Source organism: Hirundo rustica, chromosome 1, assembly GCF_015227805.2.
Source record: "Hirundo rustica isolate bHirRus1 chromosome 1, bHirRus1.pri.v3, whole genome shotgun sequence".
In the NCBI taxonomy this organism is placed as follows: Eukaryota; Metazoa; Chordata; class Aves; order Passeriformes; family Hirundinidae; genus Hirundo; species Hirundo rustica.
This window is the reverse complement of record NC_053450.1, coordinates 52,275,593-52,299,630: the sequence shown is the minus strand read 5'-3', so window position 1 is coordinate 52,299,630 and position 24,038 is coordinate 52,275,593. Positions and strand designations below refer to the sequence as shown.

The window sequence follows — 24,038 nt, the reverse complement described above, 5'->3', positions numbered from 1 at the left end:
AAGGACAGTGATAAAAGTGGCCAATGCTTTACCTGGAGAACATTCCTAACTAGAAGAAGTTTTAAAAGCATGTTCTCATGTAGGTGATGGTTTGCTGGTTATCCAGATGTAGGGTGAAATAAGAGACCCCAAAATAAATTATTATTTTTCCTGCAAAATTAACAAGACTAAATAAATAACTTTCCAAAATAGTTAGGTTTTTCACAAAGAAAATTCTGAGTATTAATAATTTATGTACAGAAAAATACTTCAAAGCAACACTTTTAGGTATGGAAAAATATTGTTGGAGAGTTAATTCTCTGTATTATTCTATCCATCTAGATCAGTAGATTTGTAATATGTTTCCTGGTAATATTTCCCTGAGAAACTCTTGAGAAAGAAAACACGAGAACCGGTAATGTCTTTTTATTAAAATACCTCTCAAAACATTCATCATCATAAAACACACTGGGTGTTGCTACATGACGTTTGTGTACACACAACACCTTCAACAAACTCTAGACAGCATCAGGAATTACAAGAAGTAAGGCAAGCCCCAGAAGGTGTGCACTACCTTCTCTCAGGCCACTACAGACAACTGTGTTTACATTTTTATGCCATTCCCCATAGCATTTCCTGGACACCTGTTAGGCGGTACCCCCATCCCTCCCGCCCTGCCTTGAACTGACCTCACAGTGAAATTCTGAGGATGTAAATGGAGACAGTGTCATAGATCCATGGGCAGCAGGTGCCTGACCAGAAATGTCAGCCCTGTTCCTCTCCCAAGCAGATTCTGAGCTACCCTCATGTTTCCAATAATTTAGGACTGCAAAAATCCAAAGCACACTAATGACCTCCTGCTTGCTTGATTGCTACGTGTCTCCTGTCTTGGTTGGGAACGTTGATGCATCACCCTCCAGCTATGAACAGTCATAGCTACTCTAACATATTCTTCCTCTCCATTCATTTTAAGAAATTCTAGCAGAAGAAAATATAACAGGAATTGTAAAGTATAGGAAGAACAACTCCTCTGCTATAAGCTAAGTTTTTCTATTCTTGTCTATGATCTTTTATCATTTAACTGTAAGTTTAAAGTATGAAGACATTCCATTATCCACTAGTTCAAAACAATAACATTCATCTTTCAAGTACATATTTATAGCTGAAAATGACACTGAAAAAAGTAACATTATTTAACAAGAGTAGATTTTTCTTTATTATTATTATTATTATAATTATCATTATTATTCCATCTTGTTGAAAGAACTGTATCATGAGAAAAAAAATTGAAAAAACATTCAGGCAAATTTTTCAACAAAGTAAAAGTAATATGACTGCTTTCATTTGTACATGGTACAGATAGACAGGTGTAACTAGAAAACAGTTTAATCCCTCTAGACTGATGTTAATGAGAGAAAAAACAATAGTCAAATTTTGCATATGCATATATCCATTAAAAAGTTCAAGGAGTTAAAACCCACATTATTATAAATATGAAAAGCTGATCATTAACTACTCATACACTTTATCCTTGTACTTAGTACCGTTATGAGTGGAGCCCTTAAATGGGTCATAGTAACTGCTATGTAACTGTCAACATATAAAAACTCTTAGAAAAATGGACAATGTTCTAAACTCAGAACACTTTAACTTTGCCTTTGCAGACACAGATTCCCTTCTTCACTGACAACAAATTTATGGGGAAAAAATAAAGTTAATATTAATAAAAATGTTTTGGAATAAATATTCACAGGCAATTACTAAATGGGAACATGCTTGCTGCCAGCTGCTCAGCTGGTAGACCTGTACCACTTGCTTGTTCCTGTCATTTCATTCTTTATTCCTTTAGTCATTACATCCATCACAGCCTGTCATGCTTCCTTTACTGGAATGTTCAGGGTGTAACAACCCTAGAGAACAGTGCAAAAGGTGGGAAATGCAACTGCACTTAACAGCTTTACTTTGGGATGTAAGAGAAGACTGAGAAGGTTATTTTGTGTAACACATAAATTATGCATCATAGGCCCCAATTAAAAGAGAGCAGGGCAAATGCAACTTGGAGAAAAAGTGTCCCATACATGGTGTTTTGTTGGGCAGCCCTTCTAAGAAGTTAGGATTTTATCCATGACAGCCCATACTTTGAACTTGAAGAGAAAGCATGAATTTTTATTTTTCTCCAAATACTACTTCCACAATAAAAAGCTACCCTCAAAAAACTGGAAAGTAATAAAGTTAAAAAACAAAACCATAAATCAAATCCCAAAAGCCCAGCCCCTAAACAACAACCATCCTTCCTCCCACCTAGAAGACATTTATTTACTTGTTGAATTTAGATAATGGAAATTTCATTACCATGTTCTAATGGTTTCCCTACTCTAAACTACAAGACAGAGTACTATGTTCTGAAAACCAGTATAGCCAATAATTTCAAATCAAAGGAAAATAATCAGAACAGCAATGATGAGCATGACTGTACCATCTGAGCAAAAATAAAGAAAAATAAGTTTAAAACATAGTGTTTAAACATCTACTAGTTAGCCTCACTTATATGAATTTTAAAAAAAAAAGAAAAAAGAAAAAAAAAAGAAAAAAGAAAAAAAAGAAGTTCTCTGATTTTATACATCCTCGTTTCCACCAGGTACATTTAATTGCAACCAGCAGGCACTCCACCAAAACACAGTATTTGCAATCCTCGTCTCTTTATCCGAGAGAGATTACTTTGGCCTCAGCATTGCTATATTACAATTTTCCTGCTTCAGAACATGCAGTTCATACATTTGACAGTTTTACTGCCATAGTCGATGCATTCTGGCCCAATGCACTCACAGCAGGCGTTGTGAAACCATCGGTATTTGGAAGCTCCCATGGACTCGCAAGAGATCTTGCACTGATGTATTGACATGCAGTCATCAAAATACACCACAGTACACATGTGTTCTAAACCAAGAAGGGGGAAAAATTTGGTTTAAAAAGTGTACACACAACACCTTCAACAAACTCTAGACAGCATCAGGAATTACAAGAAGTAAGGCAAGCCCTTAAAGTGTTTTTAAAGGTTAGCTAGAAATTAATTAAATGAGCAGCTTTAGAAATATGATTGCAAACCAACAGAACTGCGAGGCATAAGGAAAAAAATGACAGTAAAAGCAGAGAGTCAAGGCAGAGAGAAAAAAAAAAAAGACAGTAAAAGCAGAGAGTCAAGGCAGAGAGAAAATCTAGAGTAAAATCTATCAACTTCAAATTTCCAGCATCTACAACTGAACCTGTTGTCCAATCTCCTTCTGGATTAATTGACTTCTATATTCATAGGCAAGAATGTTTTTGAGTTTTGTCTCCCAGTTATGAGAGCATAAGGATGAGCTATGCCAAAATTACAAGTAGGAATGTGTCCTCTGAAGGTGTCCTCTGAATATGCTACCACAAAATACTTCAGGTTCAGAGAAGTTATTTAAAAAAAAAAGCCATTATTTACATGTAAATGTTTCTTTCTCTCTGCCCTGCCCCAAACTCCACAATAATCTTCAACCAGATTAAATCACAGACCTAGAGAATTCTTTTATCATCAGCATGAAACTGCACACTTTTTTCTTCCCTTTTTTTAGCAACATCACCAGCTTTACTAGCAATCTCAAGAAACCCCTTCTGCCTGAGTGTTGGCTTCGTGCTTCTAACACCCATGCAATTACTTGAAATGCCATGATGTTGCAACATCAAAATGGGGCTCAGGCATTCTCCACAAGTATAAATAAAACCAATCCCCACCCCCCCCCCGCCCAATCCACTTCCAATTCTCCAAGGTGGCAGATTCCACCATCTTTCTTCTGTATTGACCAGGTGATTATACCATAAAACTCTCTTCATCCTCCAAAGGACCATGATTACATAACATTTACCTGAGCATAACTAGGCACACTTTGGGAAAATCACAACTGGCAGCTGTCTGCAAACAGGAAATGTCTCCCTCACACACATCAGGCCAACTTGTGAGCAGAAGATGTCAAAGGGCTTTCTAGCTTATTACTATTCATGGTGCACCTAGGAGAGCCCCACTGATCTACATTCCAATGTGGAACAGAAAAAAGTAATCCAAACCTAAATAGTAAATCAAGACAGTGGATTTGTTTTTTGGTGGTGTGGTGGTTTTTTTGGGAGGGGGTTGGTTTGTTTGTTTGGTTGTTGTTGTGGGTTTTTTTTTCTAATGACCGATTTTGACCACTGCCAAATTATCTTGCTACTACCAAAACAGCTGCAAGAAGGTCAAAGGGTGTGCTGCCAGCCCACTGAAAGCAACAGAGTATTCACTGCCTTCATCATGCTCCAAACTGATGTACACACATACAGTGCAACAGGTAATAGGGATCTTGGGGAAGAGAGATAGACCCAGAGCTGAAGCAGTTTCTGCTCCAGGAAAATCTGTGCTGCAAGTAAAGCTGCAGTTGTCCAAAAAAATCTTGCAGTACCTGAAGTACTGCTGGGAACGTCAACAAAATGCACCGTGGCTGTGTTAAGTCCTGTCCCATTCTTCTATTTCTATAAGCACTTCAATAAGCCCTTATAATATATCCTGAGGCACAGCAACCAGAAGAGTAGAATTCTCAGAGAACAAAACCTCTACCTGAAAACAATTAACATATCTACAGCTTCAGTAAGAATGTTTGATTCACAGAGAAGAAGGGGAAAGAGCTGAACAGAAGTGCATGCCATGGTACCATGTGCAAAGGGTGACAAATATACACCTAAAGTGCTCAGCCACAGCTGGAAAGCTGGAAAGTAGTAGGGAGATGCAGCCAACACAGCCTCAAAGGCAAGAAGGCTGCCAGACAGCAGCTCCAGCTTTTATGGGGAATGCACAAGGACTTGGCAACCTTTCATCACCAGTGACAAAAAGCTCAGATTGCCCTAGTCCCAAGGGACTTCTCACAGAGAGTTTTTACTGGAAGGGTAGGGATGAGAAAGTAGAAGCAAGTCTCCAGGCAGTATTCTTATGTCCCATCAGTCATCCAAGTCAGTGCTGGGGCTCAAGCACAAGAACCTTACAGAAGACTCTGTTGCCCATTACTCATACTTTTTGTATCCTTTTGCTTAATCTCTATTCAGTCCTTTGATAGCTTTTTAGTAGTTTTCTACTGAAGTGTTACTACATTAAGTTTGATCTTAAATTCCATACATAGTTTTAGAAGGTGTTAGCTGGAGGCACAGAGCCTCTGCCTCAAAAGAGGCAATCCTGGCTAATCCAGAAAGATTTCTTCCTGCAAAATCACCTTTTGGATGCCATTTCCAGCCGACTGACTTAGTCTCTGGATAAGCCTAAGAAGGCAAAATGATTCATGGCTGTCTCCAGATTGGAGTGAAACAGCTCTTTAAAGGAAGCAACCATCCAAGGGGTTGCCAGAAGTGCTCACTATCTGTTGATCATGGCACTCCAACCTGCAACACACAAAGGAAAGCCTAAGGTAGGTCAGGGAGGTTGTCAGGAAAGCTGTGCACACTCTGAGGTGTGCTATCTGCTCCCAGCACTTATAGGCTGTTTTCATACCAGAGAATGTCCAGCCCCTTCTGCATAAGGAGACATCTGCGTTCACCTTCATGTTAACCTCATCTCTGACAGCCTCAGCAGTGTCAGTACTGCTTCACAAGTCCTGGTGAAGCCCCCAGCTCATTAGCTAATGCCTGCAGAAATGAAACTTCCTGGGGAAGGAGAGCCTGTGATTTCTAGGATGTAAAGATTGGTGATGCTGAAGATATCTCTCTGGGTAAAGGAGGCCAGAGAAGCAGCAGCACCTGGCCTATAACTGGCAAAACTAGGTGGTATCAGTCATCTCCTGTGAGACTGCAGAGACTGATCTCCAGAAGCATTCTCCCAGGACCAAAGCAAAAATTCAACCTTATTATGGTGGCAGCAACAACCAAGGACAGTAATCATGACTGACTGGAGAGTGGAGACGAAAGTTTGTATCCACCTGCACACAAGTCAAGAGGATTAGACTCTCAAGGACCAGTACAAAAATGCTGCAAAGCAGAATGCATGTGGCACGCCAGAGCTAGCAGTAGATCCATCTGGTCCCAAGTAAGCAGCTGGAGGACACGCATCTTGTATGTTACCAAATTGTCCCCAACATCTTGCTCACTGAAAGACTTGCCAGGTCTGAACAAGTCAGATTGGCCAGGGTGCACTGTGTTTGTCACAGGGCACTCCTGGTCCCCTCCTCAGCAATGCCTCTGTGCTCATGTAGAGGCTGAATTACTGAAAGCAGGAGAGTTCCTCCCCTCAAGCAGGAATCTTGCTCTATAGACTGCAGAGAGTTACACAGGGGAAAAAAATACATACCTACAGACTCGGTTGGGACCTGGGAGAGTACTTAAACTGTTTCACAAACCTAATTAGAGAGTCATCACTTGGCTCCCTCAGTATAGATAAAAACAATATTAGTGCAGTAACAGCTTTCTCATTTGCATTTTCTCAATTGTCACACACTAAGGACTACAGACTACAGATGCAGGGAGGGAGAAGGATGCAGCCATAAACTTTTTTTCCCAGAACATTAATTTCTCACTTTTTTCCCCCCTCACACTTCATACTCAGTGAAGGTTGTGTAGGAGAAAAAATAACCAAGTCTGAATTAAAAATGAACAGAAGAAACTATTAGGCTTTGCCATAAAATGATCAGAATTGGTGTAATATAGAAGAATTTAGCAACTCAGAGAACCTTCCCAGTTAATGATAATTTGCTGTACGAGATTTGTGATGTTAAAGGTGCTATGTAACTTCAGCTGTCTGCTGGCCAGTTTATTGGTAGCTCTAAAAGTTCTTTAAAAAAGTAACTGTCCATCCAGCAGTGATACCATTTTATCATAGAACGGCCTGGGTTGGAAGGGAGCTTAAAGATCATCTAATTCCAACCCTCCTTCTGTTGGCAGGAATACAACTTCCACTAGAAAAAGCACTAGTCTAGTGAGAAGAGTGGAAAACAAGAACAAGGAGATTAACCTGCAACTGATTATAAACAATCAACTTCCACGATATACTACCCCTGAACAATTCTATGTCAATCAATTTATAAAAACAAATGTTTTAAAAAAGCATCTTCCTAGACTACCTACAGAGGTAGATGTGTCTTCACTGGAATTCTAGCTCTCTCCCTGTTACACTGGAGGGGAGGAGAATTGCAGAGCAGACACCACCCCCTGTGTCACCAAGCAGTGTAAGTCAGAAACCCTTAATTACAACAAAGGTTTTGTTTTATCAACTGCCAAAAAATTATCTATCTCCCCTCTCGCCAACATCCTGTCATCATCTGAAACAACTAAGCTTATTTAAACCTCTGAACTCACAGTACAGAGCTTTGAGGTTATCAGCTAGAAGTAAAGCAAAGAGAATGAAGTACAAATGTAGCTCCAGATTAATAACCATCGCAATCCTCTCTGAAGTAGAGGCTCAAGTGCCAGAAACAACAGATACAAAGAACTCCAGCAGCTCCAGCGGTGCATGCATAACTTTGGCAGCTAAAACATTACAAGTCCGTTCACAGGAGGAAAGGGAAGACACTCATTAGGAAAATAACGGGAAGTTCAAGGTCTGGCAGCTGGGTTCAGAGTAGGCTGGGGTGAGAAAGGAATGCTTTATATCCCACCACACCCCACCTCCTCCCAGATCCGCGGCCGCCCTCCCCGGCTGTGGCTCCGCACCACTCAGGCACAAAGCTCGTGGCTCCCGTCGCTGGTGCTGCTTTTCCTGGCACTCACCCAGAACTGCATCAAGCGAGTCTGGCACCCTGGGCCAGCTCAGCGGCGATCCCTGCGAGAACACGCAGTAAAGCTAAAATCAGAGCTGTCTTACACTACGTGACAAGTGGTATTCGTAAGCAGAGCCTTTCCAAATTTTGGAATATCTTCCAGAAGGCAGCACAGAGACCAGTGTCCCCCTACAAAATCTACCTCTCATTAGCCCCTCTGCCTTTACAGGCCATGCCATTGGCGGCTGCCAGCACACCATGTTGGAGGGAAGCATGCAAGGAACCGCAGAACCACAAAATGGAGGAGGCACAGCGCTGTAAAGAAAACATAAGGCATCTGTGTTCCTGCTCACAGGAATATTCTTTCAAATCCCTGATTGTCACAGCCCCAAAGACAACTGCTTAGCAAGTGACCTTAAGGGTATCTCCATTTGCAAGACCTGCCCTCAAGCCTAGCAGCATTTTTGGGGAGAAGAAAAGGGTAAAGACTGTTTCTCCCACTGCAGGCTTATGCTCGTGTTTGCTGCCACTGAGCACACACATACACATTCACACACCCTCCCTCTCTTTCAGGGGTTTTAACACTTGCCAGTTTGCTAAAGCAGTGACCTGACCGAGAGACTGAACTTTGCATGGACAGAAGCCATCAGGCTCCAGGAACTTCCTCAGCTACCTCACTGTGCCCATGCTCACAAGGCTCTTCAGTCCCAATCAACCGCCTTTGGATTAGGGCTTCCCCAATGAACTCAGCAAGACAGCATTAGAAACGCTGCTACCCCATGGCTCACACAACATCCAACACTATTCCCCAGCTTCCTGCTTCCACCAGAATAAACATCAACTGACCAAGGCCAGACGCTTAATTTTTCTTTCCGCCTCTGTTCTCATTGCTCAAATCATCAATGTTTTTATAAGCAAAATTTAATATGACTTTTGAGAAAGCAGAGCACCACAAAGTTAACTACACTGTGACCAAGAAAAAGAGACTCTTCAGTAGGCTTATGTATTTAGATACTTAAAAGTACAGGAATTGGATGTGGAAAGTAATCTTTTCCAGTTCTTCACTGGTCACTAAGATGGAGAAGGCATATCCAATGATCACAAGAACAGTTCTGACATTTATGTCTGTTTTAAGTGTCTGCTGAGCCCTGAAAGCCAGTGGCATTTGGTAACTATTTCCAAATACGACTGTTGTTTTTGGATTGTCATCATTCCAGTAAGAGCTCTCTCAACCTAATCTCTAATATGTTCCTAGTAAAAGAAATGAAGGAGACTTTTGACTGAGAAAAAATGGCAGTGTTATGTATTTTTCTGTGTTGTTGAACTCAAAAGAGCTCCACACCCTTGAGATACAATTCAAAGTTCAAGTTTAATCCAAAACTATCATTAGTCCATCCTGTTGGTACAGTAGTGAAGGACTGTCAGGGAATGGCCATCTGGATGGCAGTACCTAAGTACAGAGGGGTATATTCACGGCTGTACTGAATTTTTTTTTTCCCTGAGTTTAATTTATAACTCTAAGTACTGTAGTCTTTGCACACAGGGCTTTTTGGGGCTTTCAATTTTACATGGCTTTGTACATTATTCTCATAACAGCAAGCGAGCATTTTAATAACATCAAAGACATATGAATGAGATCCTTTCTGCCCATCTGGTTTCCAAGTTCTGGAATTAATTTATTTTTCTAATGTGCCTTAGCCAAAGGAAATTAGAAGAGTTGCCATTACGGTTCCATTTAATCAGCAGCAGTCCCAGTCAATCACACAACTAGGTCAATGGTTCACACTGGTAGGGAAAAGCAGCGTGTCCATCAGTTAGGGTATCTTTTATTGATAAGATAAAGGGGCCATCACAACAGCAACATATGGGCTTACGAATATTTCAAGTGTATGTTGGGAAGGAAGCAAAGCATTAATTGCCCTAATAAAATAAATCAGATGCTCTTTTTCCCCTATTAAGCAGCAATTTCACTATGAACCGTTTATGAGATTCTTTAAAGTCTGACGTAATGATTTGCAGGGAAAAGTGTTTCAGGTTTAGTATGGAAACCAAGAAACAGTATTTTTTTTTATACCACTATCGATACTACCTCAAACTTCTCATCTTGCCCCCACCCAGCCAAGAAACAGTATTTTTTTTATACCACTATCAATACTACCTCAAACTTCTCATCTTGCCCCCACCCAGCCACAGCAAACAGTATTCTGAAGTCTGTCCTCTAAACTGAAGGTAAGAATATAAAAAACTTCATAAAAAATAGGAGGAATGAATCTGTAAGTTGAACCCCTACCACCAAGTTACTTATTTTGAAAACAGTCTGTCACTCATCCTTCCTTCATCAATCCTTCTAACCTTGTTCAGATTTACTATTAATCCTGGATTTCATACAAAACATCCCACTAAAGATTTCAAGTTATGCCAGCTTAGATGAAAGAAATGAAGAACTGTTCCAGATATAAGTGCTTATGGCCCACCATTTTCTCAGACCTCTTAAGCTGTGTTCCAGTTGCCTGCCTCTGCACTGATATGATTTGGATTCAGTTTCTGGTCTGTCCTGTCTCCTAAGCTACAGGAAACTGTTTCCAGGTCAGAGAACACACTGTGCCAGTGCACATGAAACAACATGAACAAACTGCCTCATGCCACAGGAGTAATTATGGAGATAAACTCACGTGGTTCGGTGTCTCCTAAGAGCATCAGTCATTTTAATACCACCTTCCACGTTCTTCAACACCTTTGCCTCACTCCCTCTGTTATGTCATGCTCAAAATCAGGCTGAACCTTTCACACATTCTTATGGGAAAAGAAGAAGTGAGCACAGAGGAGCATAGGATATGCACCAAGAAGGCTCCTGGAAGAGACAAGAGGAGATGCTAGGGATTTAGACACTACAGTCATTACCTTTGTCACTAGAGTAAGGTGTGTGGACATTGTTGTTTGGAACAGAGACGTTCTGATGCTGTGGCTGGTTCACTGTTTCTAAAAAGGAAACAAGGTTCTCATGGTGTGACAGTTCTTCCGCCACTGGGAAGGAAACAATATTCCAGTTCAGCTGAGTATCCCCTTCTGTCAGTGCCCGGAAAAGGGAAGGAATTGGTTCATGCAACTCCTCAACAGTGCTCTTGGATGTTGGAGGTGTGTCACTGTAATTGCGAGGATTGCACATACCTGCAGAGGAAGGAAACAGTTAATTACACGGAATCCCCATAGCTCTTCTTGAAACAGGCAGGAATATTCAGAGAACTAAAATAGCTACATTTCTTGCTGAACAGAACAGAACTCTTTCATATCTATCCCACTCTCAGACCAGTAGCAGAAGTGTATCAAATACAGCAGGACAAGCTTTCTGTAACAGCACATTTTGGATCTTTCAGACTTCTACAAAACACACCTGTGGCTTGTGAAAAGAAAACCCTCGTCTAAACAGTACTTTGCTTCCCTATCAGTGTTAGCATTACAGCTTAGAAAATGGAGGGTTCATGGAAGGTTTGTTTTCCCTGGGAGAAGAGACAAAGCACAGTATAATCGATAGGAGCATAAACCTGGAATGCAAGGTTAGAGCTGAACAAAGGGAGTATCTTGATAAGTCTGAGGTACGTGAAACTTTTGATCACAGTTCAAGTATTCCATCTCATCTGCTGCAGCAGTGCACTAGATCTTTTTAGTCATCTGCCAGAGATGCAAAGATCACTATCAGGACAGAGCATGAGTCTGAATTACTTTACTTGTGTAGAGACAGCCAAGATGAGCCTCTTTTTGCTACTTAGCTGGAGGGGCCACAACAGGCAAATACTCATTTCTAGGTTACCTCTTCCTTATTTTTTCAATGTCTTCTGCAGTATCTTTTTTGAAACCCTGTAATCTATTTTCACCTTGCCAATTCCTATGGAATGTTTTTGTGATATGCAAAGCTGGTGCCAGTTTTTTGTTAACCATTTAAACACTAACATTTATTACTAGCAATGAAACTGAAGGGCATCTCAATTTAAATCCAATCTGTGGAAACAACCAAGATTAAAAAGAAAATTTGTATCTGCATAGGTATTTTAAACTCCGGAGCCATAAAACACTGTTAGAAGTCACCTATCAAGAGACAAGCCAATCCATTTTCCTCATGTACATCTGGATATAATTTTGGGTACTTTCACAGACACAGGTTTAGACAGCTACACCAAATCCTGAAGTATGAAAGTGGTATGAGACATGAATGTTTAAAGCCTGCCTCACACAACCAGAGAAGTTTCTCCTGCCCCGTAGATCCACTACGACTCCAGCTTCACAAATAATTGTGTTTAATTAGAGCCTTACACAGACACATAATCTTCTCAACCTAAGTAGATGGATTTCCATTGTGAACAAAGCAGGGGGAAGCTTGTCCACCGTGATTAGCATGAGATCCAGCAAATCTTAAACAAGTGGTTAGCATTAACAGCATTTGGTAATAGAAACACTCCACAGCAGTCTGCTCCTATAAAAAGGTGAACCAAGTATGAGTAGGAAAAGAAAATAAGCCTCTTTTCCAAACAACATCAGGTCATACTAAAAAATAATTCCACTTACACAAAGATCCTACTGTAAATGTATATTTTTCTACTCCTCTCTATTAAGTTTGTTCTTCATGGACCTTTCTAGACTCACTGCTTTAGTAAAAAAATTCTATTCCTTCCTTATCACCTTTTAATAACCACTAATATTAACAATGCTTTAACAAGCACTCTATTAACCATACAATTGCAATAAGGGATTCCCACATGAAAATCAGTTAGGAAGATATCAAACCGGGTAAGAGTTTTGTACAGATACATCAAGGGATGTATGCTTTAGTTGATGTCATTGTATTAATGTTGTGAAACAGAAACCAGTGGACCTTTCTAGAGGTGTCAGACCTGACCTCTGCCAGGTAGGATTCAGAAAATAAATTTCATTGATAAAAAGGACACACAAGTGGGAAAAAAAAATAACATCAAGCTTGTTTACCAAAATCCTGCAGAATGTATACAAGTTTGTGTGCCTATCAATGCAGTATGAAAATATTACCTTAAGATGGAACCAAAAAATCATTGCTTATAGTTTAATGAGTAAATGCTCATCCACAAAGTTCCTTCACTTACTGTTTTTTAAAGCATTTGAATTATAACAATATTTTTATACAGCAAATATTATAAAATAGCAGCTTTGGTTAGAAAGAAAATGAAAAATTTTAACTTATGAGCAACCTGTAAGGATCAAACATGTCTATACTACGGTTTTGGAAGGGATGAGAAGATGCAGAAATGGGCTATTAAAATGATGGAAGCAGGCAAGCCTTTACACAAGGGACTAGAAGAGCTTAACTCAAATGGAATGGGGGACTTGTTGCTGTTCCCCCTCCTCCAGCATGTTTTTCCCTGTCAGAGAAGTGAGTGAACATACACAAAACATGGGGGCACCAACTGAGCTCCAGTACAGTTAGTGGTGGAGGATAGGAAATAATTCCTGACCTCAAGGCAGACGTGATCTATAAGACACAACAATCTATCTGCTTTTTCATTAGACATGATCAGCTTATAAAGAAACTTAAATATCAGCTCAGGTACCAGCAAAGAACTGTGTCTAGGGAGTCAGGTATGGCACGTATTCCTGTTTCCTCATTTGAATAAGGCTACAGCAAGGATGATCCTTCACTGAAGAGAAGGAGAATAGGACCATAGATTCCGAAAAGGTCTGAGGCACCCAAAGAACCAACAGGAGAAGTTTTCGTTTACTCAGTACTGGGAAACTGAACCTGAAACCTTGTTAGCTCCTCTCCTGGAAAACACTATGGGAAAGAGTCGCAGAACAGTAAGTCACCTACAGATTTATGAAAAGAAGCTCATGTGTGGACTTCACAATCCCAAAGGGTAGGTTCTTCCTCTCCCTAGAGATCAGTACACTATGCCTAGCTTTCTACAGCAGATAATGGTTCTAAACTACGGAAATAACCTGCACTGAAAATGGGTATTTTGATACTAAACACCTTCATGAATTCAGAGAAAACTGACCTAGAGTAGCTGAGAGCAGGTACATACAACACTCAACAGGCATCCCTTTCATGGAAGCCAGGATTTTGGATGTTAGCACAACAACCATACGAAGATGAAGCTTTTGTTACATATTAAACAAGAAACAGAACTAGAATGCACCTTCTTAAGCAGGGACAGCACTCACAAAGACCTGGGCACTCCGAACACCACCTGTCAGCAGCAATGTGCTCTTTTTAAGACTGTCACCTAGTCCTACAGTAAGACCTTGTCTGCTTCTTTCTTCCTTCCCAAAGAGCTCTCTTTGTAAATAAAAGAACAGTGGAAACACCGGGCCATGCATGCTTCCTAGTACTCCCAAGTCAATCCTAAAAGTGTCCCAGTGCTGTACTAGTCAATGCACCTTTGACAGGTAGAAACCTTCACACAGTGTCCAACCCCACAAAGCAGGCACTGTGGAGTTTCCTCAAGATGACAATTCCAACAGGAGTTTTATGTTTAAGAGACAAAATTAATAATCAGCTATGATGACACTTAACAAGCAGTACCTGGACTACTACCACCCCCAGCTCCATAGAGCAGACACAGCCTTCAGATGTTTGGGTCTCCACAGCAATTTATTCCATATCCACACAGAGAGCTGTAAGATGCTTGAAGCACAGGTTCTGTCCCAGTGTTTTACTTCTATTTTAAGGCTGTGAGCTCAGCATGTGTCAGGAGAAAGCAATGTAAAAAGCAGGAAGTCCCCCCAAAAATGCAAACTTACCAACACAGTCACAGCACTCATCCCAAAGTGTGCCCAGGCAGAGCATACACTCCTTACAGCAGGAACAGTTCCCTTCCCCAGGGCGGCACTGACACAGCTCCTGGAATCAACAGACACTCATTACACTGCAGCAATCCCAGATGTAAAATAACTACACAGCAGAGTGATTTTTCCTCAAGCCACAACTCAAATTAGGGCATTAAAAAAGCTTAGTACACTAATACAGCGAGTAAACGGTGAAACAACTCCAGCCAAAAACCGATCCAAGTTTACAAAGGGATCTTTTGCAAGTTTGCTTTTTTTTTTTTTTTTCTTCCTTAAAGGTGACATTCTGAAGAGAAATATGATGTAAGCATTTAAAAGACAAAAAAATCCTATTCATGGGAAAGGTGTGTGCATTTCTGTGCATGCCTAAATACAAAATCTTTGAATGCTTTTCCCATCACAACAGGAAACTTGGAGAAGGATGCTTCTTTATATATAAATAGTGACATTATAATTTAGCTAAAAAAGAAAGCTACTATAAGCCACGTGTGCCCACTCAAGACATGCATGATGTCTACCATCACACCTATCCCTGGATTCTAAGAGGAACTTACCCATTTAAGTCGTCTGACCACAGGATTTTCTGCATCTCCGAACGCTTGTTACACATTGCACTCTGTTTGCAACATTAGTGACCAGATTTCCCTCCCACCCCACCTGCCCCAGGTCTAGTTGATTCATTTTTACTATTATGAAAACAATCCTATGCTTTGTCCCTCCAAATTGGCAACTTGAGATACCTACAAGGCTTCTAGAGCCTCTAGAAAGTGAAATGACCAACACACGCATTTTTCTTTAACCCTCAATAACCTAAAAAGATGAAAAAGGCATGGAAGCATAAAAACAAATATTTCTCTTTGTACTGCCTAAACCCACAAGCAGTGGTTTAGCAGTCCTGCTGGAGACACACACTTGTGGATCTCAAAACATGGGAAAAGCCTACATGGATAAAGAAAATCTAAAAACCAGGCAGTCTCCTTCCCTCTAACTCAAATCCATACTAGTAATTCCGGTTTGGCCAAAAGACTGTGGCTACATGACAATAATTCCCAGCCTTGAATTACATCATAGCGCAAAACACAGATGAGCCAAGAAGTCCCTTTGGTTGTCCTGTCTAAGAATTTGGTTTTGATGACGTCTGTCTAACTATCACATTACACACAACTGGGGAGAAAACAAAATCCCGTTACTGGAAACACTGACCACGGGATCCTTGGGATCTTTCCACCCCTGGCTTTACTGGAAGGGCCATTGGCAAATCTGTTACACACCAGGCCAGAGAGATTATGTTCATCCCCACTCTTTGATCCCATTATCCAGAGGCAGAGGAGGGACACGCTGCAGGAGATTCTCATGGACAGGAGAGAAGGGCAGGAAGGTGGTTTGGTCTGAAATTATCCTATCCTGGACTCCCCACCCATGGTTCCACCCCAGCTGGGTCAGGGGCACCTCTCCTTACAGGCAGGCACCGATGTCACCTGCTAAGTGAGGTTTCTTTCTGAAGCACCTTGGGAAGAAGCTCATGGGGCAAAATTCCACTTTTAAAATAATTCTTTGCTTGCTGTCATTAAGAGGCACAAGGTAGGGGAGAAAGGAGGCATTTTTGTACCAAATGCCAGGAGCACATTTGCAGGGCAAGGCAAGGTACAGTTTTGCACCTGATCGTATGACCCCTGTTCTCTCTTCACTCTGCAAAACTGGCAGCTGCAGATATCCACAGCCTGTTGAGCTGCACAGTGGGCACCCCTCGCTCACACCAACTCACGTGGGCACACAGAAGACCAAGGAATGCACTTCACAGGGGGAGGCCAGAGCAAAGTCTGCCTGGGGGCAGGTCTCCAGAATACAGCAAATGGAGCTGCAAGGCTCCCAGGTCTGGACTAAAACTGAGCAAACCCTAGAACGTGCTGCAGATGAGCTACAATGTACTAATGCAGTATAAATCCACTGAGTCCTTATTTTTCCATTCACCTCATCCCAGATCACAAGTCATCTTGAATCCAGCAAAGAAACAAAATTTGCCAACTATTGCTTGTGATACATAATGCTGAGAAATGCTGTCGCCTGTGGAGTTTATCGTGAACTGTTTGTCCCACTGACTGATCGAGAGTGAACCCCTGCTCCACACACATTTCTGCCACAGGCAGCCCTCATAAGTATTGAATTTTTACTTACAGAGTGGAAAACCACTAAGATTTATTACTATTTCATGCTCAAAATTTATGAATGGCACCTATCACTGTTTCCACACAAACTGTGCTGTTTCCAAGTAAAAGACGAAAAACAGGCTAATTTTAAAAATACGTACATTTTTCCACAAGAGGAGACACCACAAACTTGGAAAGATGACTTATGTGAATTAATGATGCATTTTAAAAATATTTATTTTACCATTTGATAAACAGATTTTGTCAGCCTTTAGAATAAAAAGTCTGAACAAAACAACTTTAAAAATAACCACAAGTACTTTTACTTTGGCCAGAGAATAATAGTAATGCGTATTAGCATTAAAAATATCCAATTTATTCTTCAACAGTAAAACCGGGCAAACAGCTTTTACATTTTAAAACCCAACAGGCCAGCATGTGGGAGGAGGCAATTCTCACTAAACTATTAAATGTGATGCATGAATAGAAGCCAGAAAGCTCACTAAACTAAAGTTGTTTCAGTTTTATGGAAGAGTATTCTCCGAGAATTAAATGTAACCTAAAATTCTGCACTTGCAACCTGTGAACAAAAAATTCTGCTTAGCATCTGTGTGTGTAAGCACTGACTTGGGGACAGCATCATTACACCTACCAGTATTGTTACAAGCTTGTTTTTACAGGAAGGGCTTATGAGCAACACAGTATTTAAGGGGTTTTATTGTTGCTGGTTTTTGTTGTTGTTGTTGTTTGGTTGTTTTTCTTAATTATTTCTTTATTTTAAAGCTGGAGGGAGAGGAAGGAAGAAAGAAAACCTAATTGATTAGCCTTCTGCTACTTTTGGGCAATAACTGTGTGTTTTTCCATGTATCTGTTTGCACATCCTTAACCAGTTCTGAGTCCTCCTGCCTGACTCATCCACACTGGATATTGGTACAGGATACATCTTTTTAAAAGAATGCTTACATGAGACGTGGGTGAAGAAAGGCAGAATAAGGAATGCTCCTTGTTGATAGCTGGGGGTGGTGAGGTGTTAGTGGAAGAAAATATTACTCATAAGTCAACTTGGCAACTTCCCAAGCTGAACTACTGAAGGTGCATCAGAGAATGTATTTTGCTAGGCAAGAAATTAGCCTCACAGTTGAAAAACACAGTATTAAGGAGGAAGAAGGCATGTTTGTACAATAAAGTTACTCCTGCTCCAGAGAGCAAACAAAAATTTTTTTAGAAGATGTTTAACATCTGAATTTTTTTCAAAGCTGTCTGAAATTCCAGAGGATATTTTCTTGGTAGAGGGAGAAGCAGGACCTGAAGGCACTGGAAACCTCTCTGCAAACTGGAAGGGGGAGTGAAAGAAGGAGAGCTTTTTCCCTAGAACAGAAAATCTCCTGGAAGCAAACCAACTAGAACTGTTTTGTTAACCCAACTGGGTTACGTACTGCAGCTACAAAACACACACTGGAAGTAATTTTTAGATGCTGAAGCCCTGAAGTTAAGGAGTGGCATTTATTTCATACCACAGGGCTAAAATGTCTTGGAAATCCTTTCAGGCTGACAAGTTTGTACACAAGACTAACAGGAGGCGAAAAAGACAGATGAAAAGAGATTTTAATTGGAATGATACCACACCAGCTGAGGCGGCTGCAGTTCTGTAGAGTCTGGGAGAGAAAATCCTGTTTTCTCCACAAAAGAACGTCTCTTTAGAAGGATCGTAAAACCATGCCTGAATTATAACACCGTTTGTTTCCTTTGCACAGCAACAGTTTAAAGCACTGTTGCAGATGAGGCAGCAAAGCACAGCCTCCAGCCCAACACTGACATTCCACCCGAGCCTGACTCCTGCTGGGAGCTCTGCACCTCAAGAGCCAACCTGGGACTCGCCTCAAACCCATTCACTACGAACAATTGTGGGAACGTCTCATCCTTGAGGTTTCTGCCTTCAAGGATTTCCTCCATGTTGCAAGGACACAGCGTGCGCCTCCCCTCCGCCCAGCGAGCGTAACTCTGGCCTTTTCATCTCCTCCACACATGGAAACATCAAAACATCCCACGCGGCCAAGTCAACAGCAGATGTGCTGCAATAAACACTGCAGCACACGCTCCGTGTGCACCCAGGGCTCCACCTGGAATGCACGGCAGCAGTCGCACACGGACTGCAATTCCCCGGTCCCAGGGACATGGGAAAGAGCTACGGCCAGAGCCTTGAAGGGAACCAATTTTGTGGACTCACTCTCTCCACTCCCAAGTCTTACCCACATCTCTCTCAACAACTACAGGAAGCCACAAAGTTTCTTTGCGAAGGCTGAGCTTGTGCAAAGGAGATGCCTCAAGCTATTTTCTTACAGGCCTTTGCTTATGGCAAAAAGAGGAGCACCAATGAAGCTAGAGCCCGAGATGCAAAGGGAAAGCCGAATCCATGCGAGCTGTTGATCTCATGCACTGTTCTGGATCTAACAAAATAAATATTTATGTAGGGACCACCCTTAAGCAGAGCAGCTCCTAAGGAGTGGCAGAAATGACTGTACTGACTTCTAGCCATGCTGGCAAAAATATTTATGTTAACCGTATGCTTTTTGAGAGAGCAGGTCTCTTGTCTCTCTGTCTCCAGGACAGGCAGCCTCTCTTTCTGCACACAGATGCAGATGACAAACATTCACAATCTGTTTGCTCCCCCAGTTGTCTCCGAGTGACTTTATCTCGGTTTCAAGACATGGATTTTGCTGAATTTGAACAGCGATAAAAGTTGGTGAGGGAAAAATGTCGTGTGATAGTCAAGCAACCTCCCTCAACATGGCATTTTATTTTAAAGTTCAGATTCCTCCAGAAGAGTTTAGAGGGGAAAAAAGTACATGGATATACTCTACTTGCATGCCTTCCCAGGAAAGAGCATGCATTTCATATACCAGTGCAGCACTTCTGCCACAATAGCTCTGAAGTTTTTAAAACAAACAAAAAAGTCAAGCAGAAAGATGACAATTGCTTTAGGTCAAAGCTTTAGGATACTTCCTATCCACAATCAGACTAGTCTGACCTGACCTGTTCTTCTATAAAGAATGAATACTGACTGGTAAGTCAGGCCTGTGTGCAGGAAGACAGCACCCAGATGGTGGAAAGGAAGAGTGTAATTCCCCTGCAACTCCACACAACTGACATGGCCTAGGCTATATTAGGTCTCAGAGAATTGCATATGACTTTGATTTTAGGGAAATGCTTTAAAAAGGGACTCCACATCACCTGTACAGAGTAAGACAGAACACACCTACCGCAAGAAAAGCAGTTCAGTGGTTTCTCTGCATGCACAGGGCTGTGTTGCTACAGAGATGCCAACATAATCCAAGGAAAGCACATTTGTATGAGCCATTTCCATGCACTGCTGAACTTCAGCCATTTATTGCCAGCTGAGTACTCCAGTAGCATTAACTCCAACCCCTCCTGGGCTGTGCTCTGTTCAGACTAGCTCATAAAAATAAAGTTTAAATGCTTGCTGTCTCAGGCTTGACTTGATAAGAGATGATTACTCAAGGAGGAGATAATCTGTTCTTTCATAGATGGCGGACTTCATCAGTGGCACCAGAAAAGGAGACACATCTTCCCTTTTCACCCCTTTGCTTGCAGAGAAAGAAGCAGCAGACCAACAGCTCCCAAGACTGAAATCCAGCACCTGGACCAACAACTTCCCCCTGAATCAACAAATCTGTACCACTGGATTTACTGTTTAAGTGCCATGTACATCCAATGTCACAATCAGCACGTTACTTCTTACAGGTTTCAATCCTAGAGCCGATTTTAAAAAATGCAAGAGAGGGGGCTTATAAGTACATCAGTTTGTCATAGTGCACAATGTCCAACCACTGGAGTTCTGTTTGAAAAGGTAAAAATCAGAAGCCTCATTCGTGCTGCCCTATTTAACAACTCCACAGACTGTTGTGAGGCTGGAAGAAGCAGCAATTTCTTTTTTTCACTTTGCTTTAAAGCAAAGGCGGTGCAAAACCCAGAAGGAAGATGGTTCAGCCTACAGTCAGTCTTTAGTCTACAGGATGGATTTGTGAATCTGGCAAGTGTTTTTATTTGTAACCCAGACAAATTTTAAACAGACGTCAGCAAAATAAAGTAAACATGGAAATGCTTGAGGCCACTTCTACATCTCTTTTCTGTAAATGTGACCATGCATTTACAGAAAGCACACTCGCTGTGCTTACTGCCATATGATGTTGGTGCTCTCAGTTATTGCATTTCAAATCTACAAAGAGGCAGTAGGAAACTGTTGTTTTTAAAGAAGCTGCAGCTGACCACATGAAGCCTCCTTTTTCAGTCTGGAGTCAAGAAGCATGCTCTGTTTCCCATCACTAAAAGAATACTTGGTAGCTACCAGAACCGCTTGTCATTTTGCTAGAAGAGGCCCTTTTGTTCTGCTGCACACCACATTCCTTAAATCCTGCTCTAAGTAGAGGAACCTGGTCTCACTTTGTTCCTTACACTGTACAGACATGCAGCGAGTCAAAAGCAGCATCTGAATTTAACATACATTTCCTACCAGTTCAGTTCATAACTATTTGGTTTGGTTTTTAGGCATCTTTTAATTCACTGTACAACCCCGATGTTATGGAGAACATCAGGAGTCAACTCCTGACCCTCTGCTTGAGATTTAAGGAACCGGATAAATTGAAAGTCAAGGGGAACATCTCAGCCAGACATAACCCTTAGCTTGAACAAATTTCAATTTAAAAAAAAAAGGAAAAAAAAAAAGATGCTCATATAAATATGCACTTGGTATTCTCTGTCTATAAGATGGTTTTTAATCTGCACTTGTATGGGTAGGAGACCAAACCAACCTCTTTAAAGAGACACCACAACATAAAATACCAGTTAATTGTATCTTTACAGGGTGCAGTTTCAGGACTGTTTTTTGAACACTCAAAAGCAGATAGAGGACACAGGACTCATACCTGTATCAGGCATTTGCTGACGTCGCTGGCACAGAGAGCCTTGTTGCAGCCTGTTGATGATGGGATCCACAGCAGGAACAGGAGGACAGTGACTGTGAGCGCCGTGACGTACTGTGACCTCATGTTTCCTGCAGGTGAGCAATTTTCACAAGTACTTCAACCAGCACTGAAACAAGAACCAGCGACTGAAAAGACTGTTGGAACTGAAATTCTATTTCATTCCCCCCTTGCAATTCCTTCAATAAATATGAATATTTAAAGAAAAATTCAAATTGGGGTACTTAACAACAAAACCAACCCTTCCTCCTCCAACTGACTTGTTTATACAATTTTTTCTGCTATTGCACCTTTATATTAAAACTGCAATGAACTTGAGGGGAGCAATCTCAAGTTTGCAGTATCAATTATGGCATCCTATAAGCTGCAAAGATAAAAAAAAAATGCCTTGGATGAGAAAACTCACCAAAAGAGACCTAATTTTGTAAATGGCCAAAGTAGACAGATGGGTTTTATGTAGTATCTCCTCAGGCTAAGGCACACACAGGTCTGTAGGACCAAGGCCATACAGCAACCTCTTGCAACAAGCTAAGTTGCCCATCACCTTTAATGCAGACAGGCAGATGTTTTCACATGGACCCACAGATGTCACACAGGCTTTCAACCCAATCACAAATTTATTAACTTCTCTTTTAAGAATATTCAGACACCAGCATTAAAAAAAAAAAAGTACCAGACACTTTGAACAACGTAACTTTCAAGAGCCAACCAAGTGTCTGAGATCAACCAGAGACGACAAGCATCTGCTACATCAGACAGAGGAACCCAGTTTGTTCAAAGCATTCCACCTTCCTGCCTTTGTGAAAACCCAGCCTGTCGGCAGGTGGTATTTGCGACAAATATATCACGATTAGCAGCGTGCCACTCAGTTTTAACTTGTGCTTCATATAAGAACCCGGCTAAAAGAGGACCTATTGCACCAGGCACTGTACCAATATGTAATAAAAGGCAGCCCATGTTTGGGCAAGCTTACAGTGAGCCTGTATTGTTCTCCTAAGAGAGAAAGAATGTTAATGGAGCACTGGATTGATTCCTTTTGGTATCTTGAAGTGTTTTTCTGTTTTGTGAACTACAAAACCCAACACCCTCAATGAGCAAAAAAAGTGGAAAATCCATAAAGAAGGCACGATCTGGACATTGAAAGTCTGCGTCCGATTAGTTCTTCTTACAATGGTTGTTAAATGCCTCTGAATCTCGCTGTGCTGGGCACGCCGCCATCCGTACCAAGCAGGGCTGGGAAGACCCCCCCTGCAAGACCCGGGGGCACGCACGGAGGACACGGGATCTTTTCCCTCACCGCTTTCCCTCCCTGCCATCCGGAGCCAAGAACGCTTCCTTCCAGCAGCTACAGCTGCCGGCCCGGACCCGGCGGGTGTCGCATCCCGGCTCTGGAGCCGAGGCGAGCACGCTGCCGGAGAGGGGAGCGATCCAGGCGTGTTCCCGCACGGCTCGGGCGCGGGGCTGCCTTACATAAAGAGTCCCGAGCCGCAGGGCAGAGCGGAGCCGTCTCCACCCGCGCCCCTCGGATGCGCACCGGGGTCCGGGAGCCCCTTCCCCGGCCTCCCCCCGCCGCTCCAGTTCCGATTCACCGACCGCTGCTTTCCCAGACTTTTATCCGGCGTGGCGACCCCGAGGAGCGGGACCCCCGCCCGCCGCCCCTCCTCTCCCGCAGCCCAGCCCGGCGGCACCGGCTCGGCATCGCTCCCCCGCTCCGCCGGAAAACACCCCAAAAAAGCCCTCCGGCCGATCGACCCGCGCTCGGCTGCCCGTCCCCGCCGCAGCTCCCGAGAGGCCCGGGCCCCAAAGATGGCACTGCCAGGGGCCGGGAGGCCGGTGACAGGGAGGGAGATGCGGGAGAACACCTCCCCGCCACAGCGGCCCGGGGCAGGCGGGGCCCCGCACGGGGAGCGGGTCTCCTCCTCCTCCTCCTCCGCCAGGCACGCAGGCAGCGGGGCGGCTGCGCCGAGCCGCACCGAAACTTTCCTGCCACAAAGAAGCGTCCGCGGCTCCGCCGCCTTCTCCGCCTCCTCCTCCCAGGCCGCCGGCTCCATCCCTGCGCGCCCCCCGCCCGCTCCCCCGGCGGCGCTCACCGGGCGGCCCCGGGCCGGGCACCCCGCGCTCCGCAGGCGGCTCTCGCTGCTCCGGAGGCGACGGCGGCAACCCCGCGCCTCGTCCCACTGCTCCCCCCTCGGCCGCAGGCAGCGCGGAGGCGGCGGCCTCGCATCATCGCCCCGCCTCGGGGCACCGTCAGGCGCCGGGACCCTCCCCCCGGGACCCTCCGCCCCGGCGGGCGGCGGCTGCGCGGAGCGGGGCGGGAGGAGAAGGAGGAGGAGGCACGGGCCGGTGGATGGGAGCTGCCCCGGGCCCGT

General features: G+C 42.9%; 1 protein-coding gene across 3 annotated transcripts; it reads right to left on the bottom strand.

The window, feature by feature from the left end:
* Positions 1-389: 389 nt before the first annotated feature.
* TWSG1 (twisted gastrulation BMP signaling modulator 1) lies at positions 390-23,915 on the bottom strand. 3 transcript variants are annotated; one of them, XM_040078256.2, is made up of 5 exons: positions 23,760-23,915; positions 21,613-21,778; positions 14,478-14,577; positions 10,614-10,880; positions 390-2,916 (listed from the first exon to the last, which is right to left on the bottom strand). In XM_040078256.2, exons 2-5 carry the CDS (start codon positions 21,733-21,735, stop codon positions 2,735-2,737), a joined length of 672 nt encoding a protein of 223 aa, XP_039934190.1. In that variant the 5' UTR covers positions 21,736-21,778; positions 23,760-23,915; the 3' UTR covers positions 390-2,734. The 3 variants fall into 3 exon arrangements, with proteins under 3 accessions (XP_039934190.1, XP_039934209.1, XP_039934200.1); XM_040078275.1 differs by having other exon boundaries at positions 21,613-21,740; XM_040078266.2 differs by having other exon boundaries at positions 21,613-21,797; positions 23,760-23,801.
* Positions 23,916-24,038: the final 123 nt, after the last annotated feature.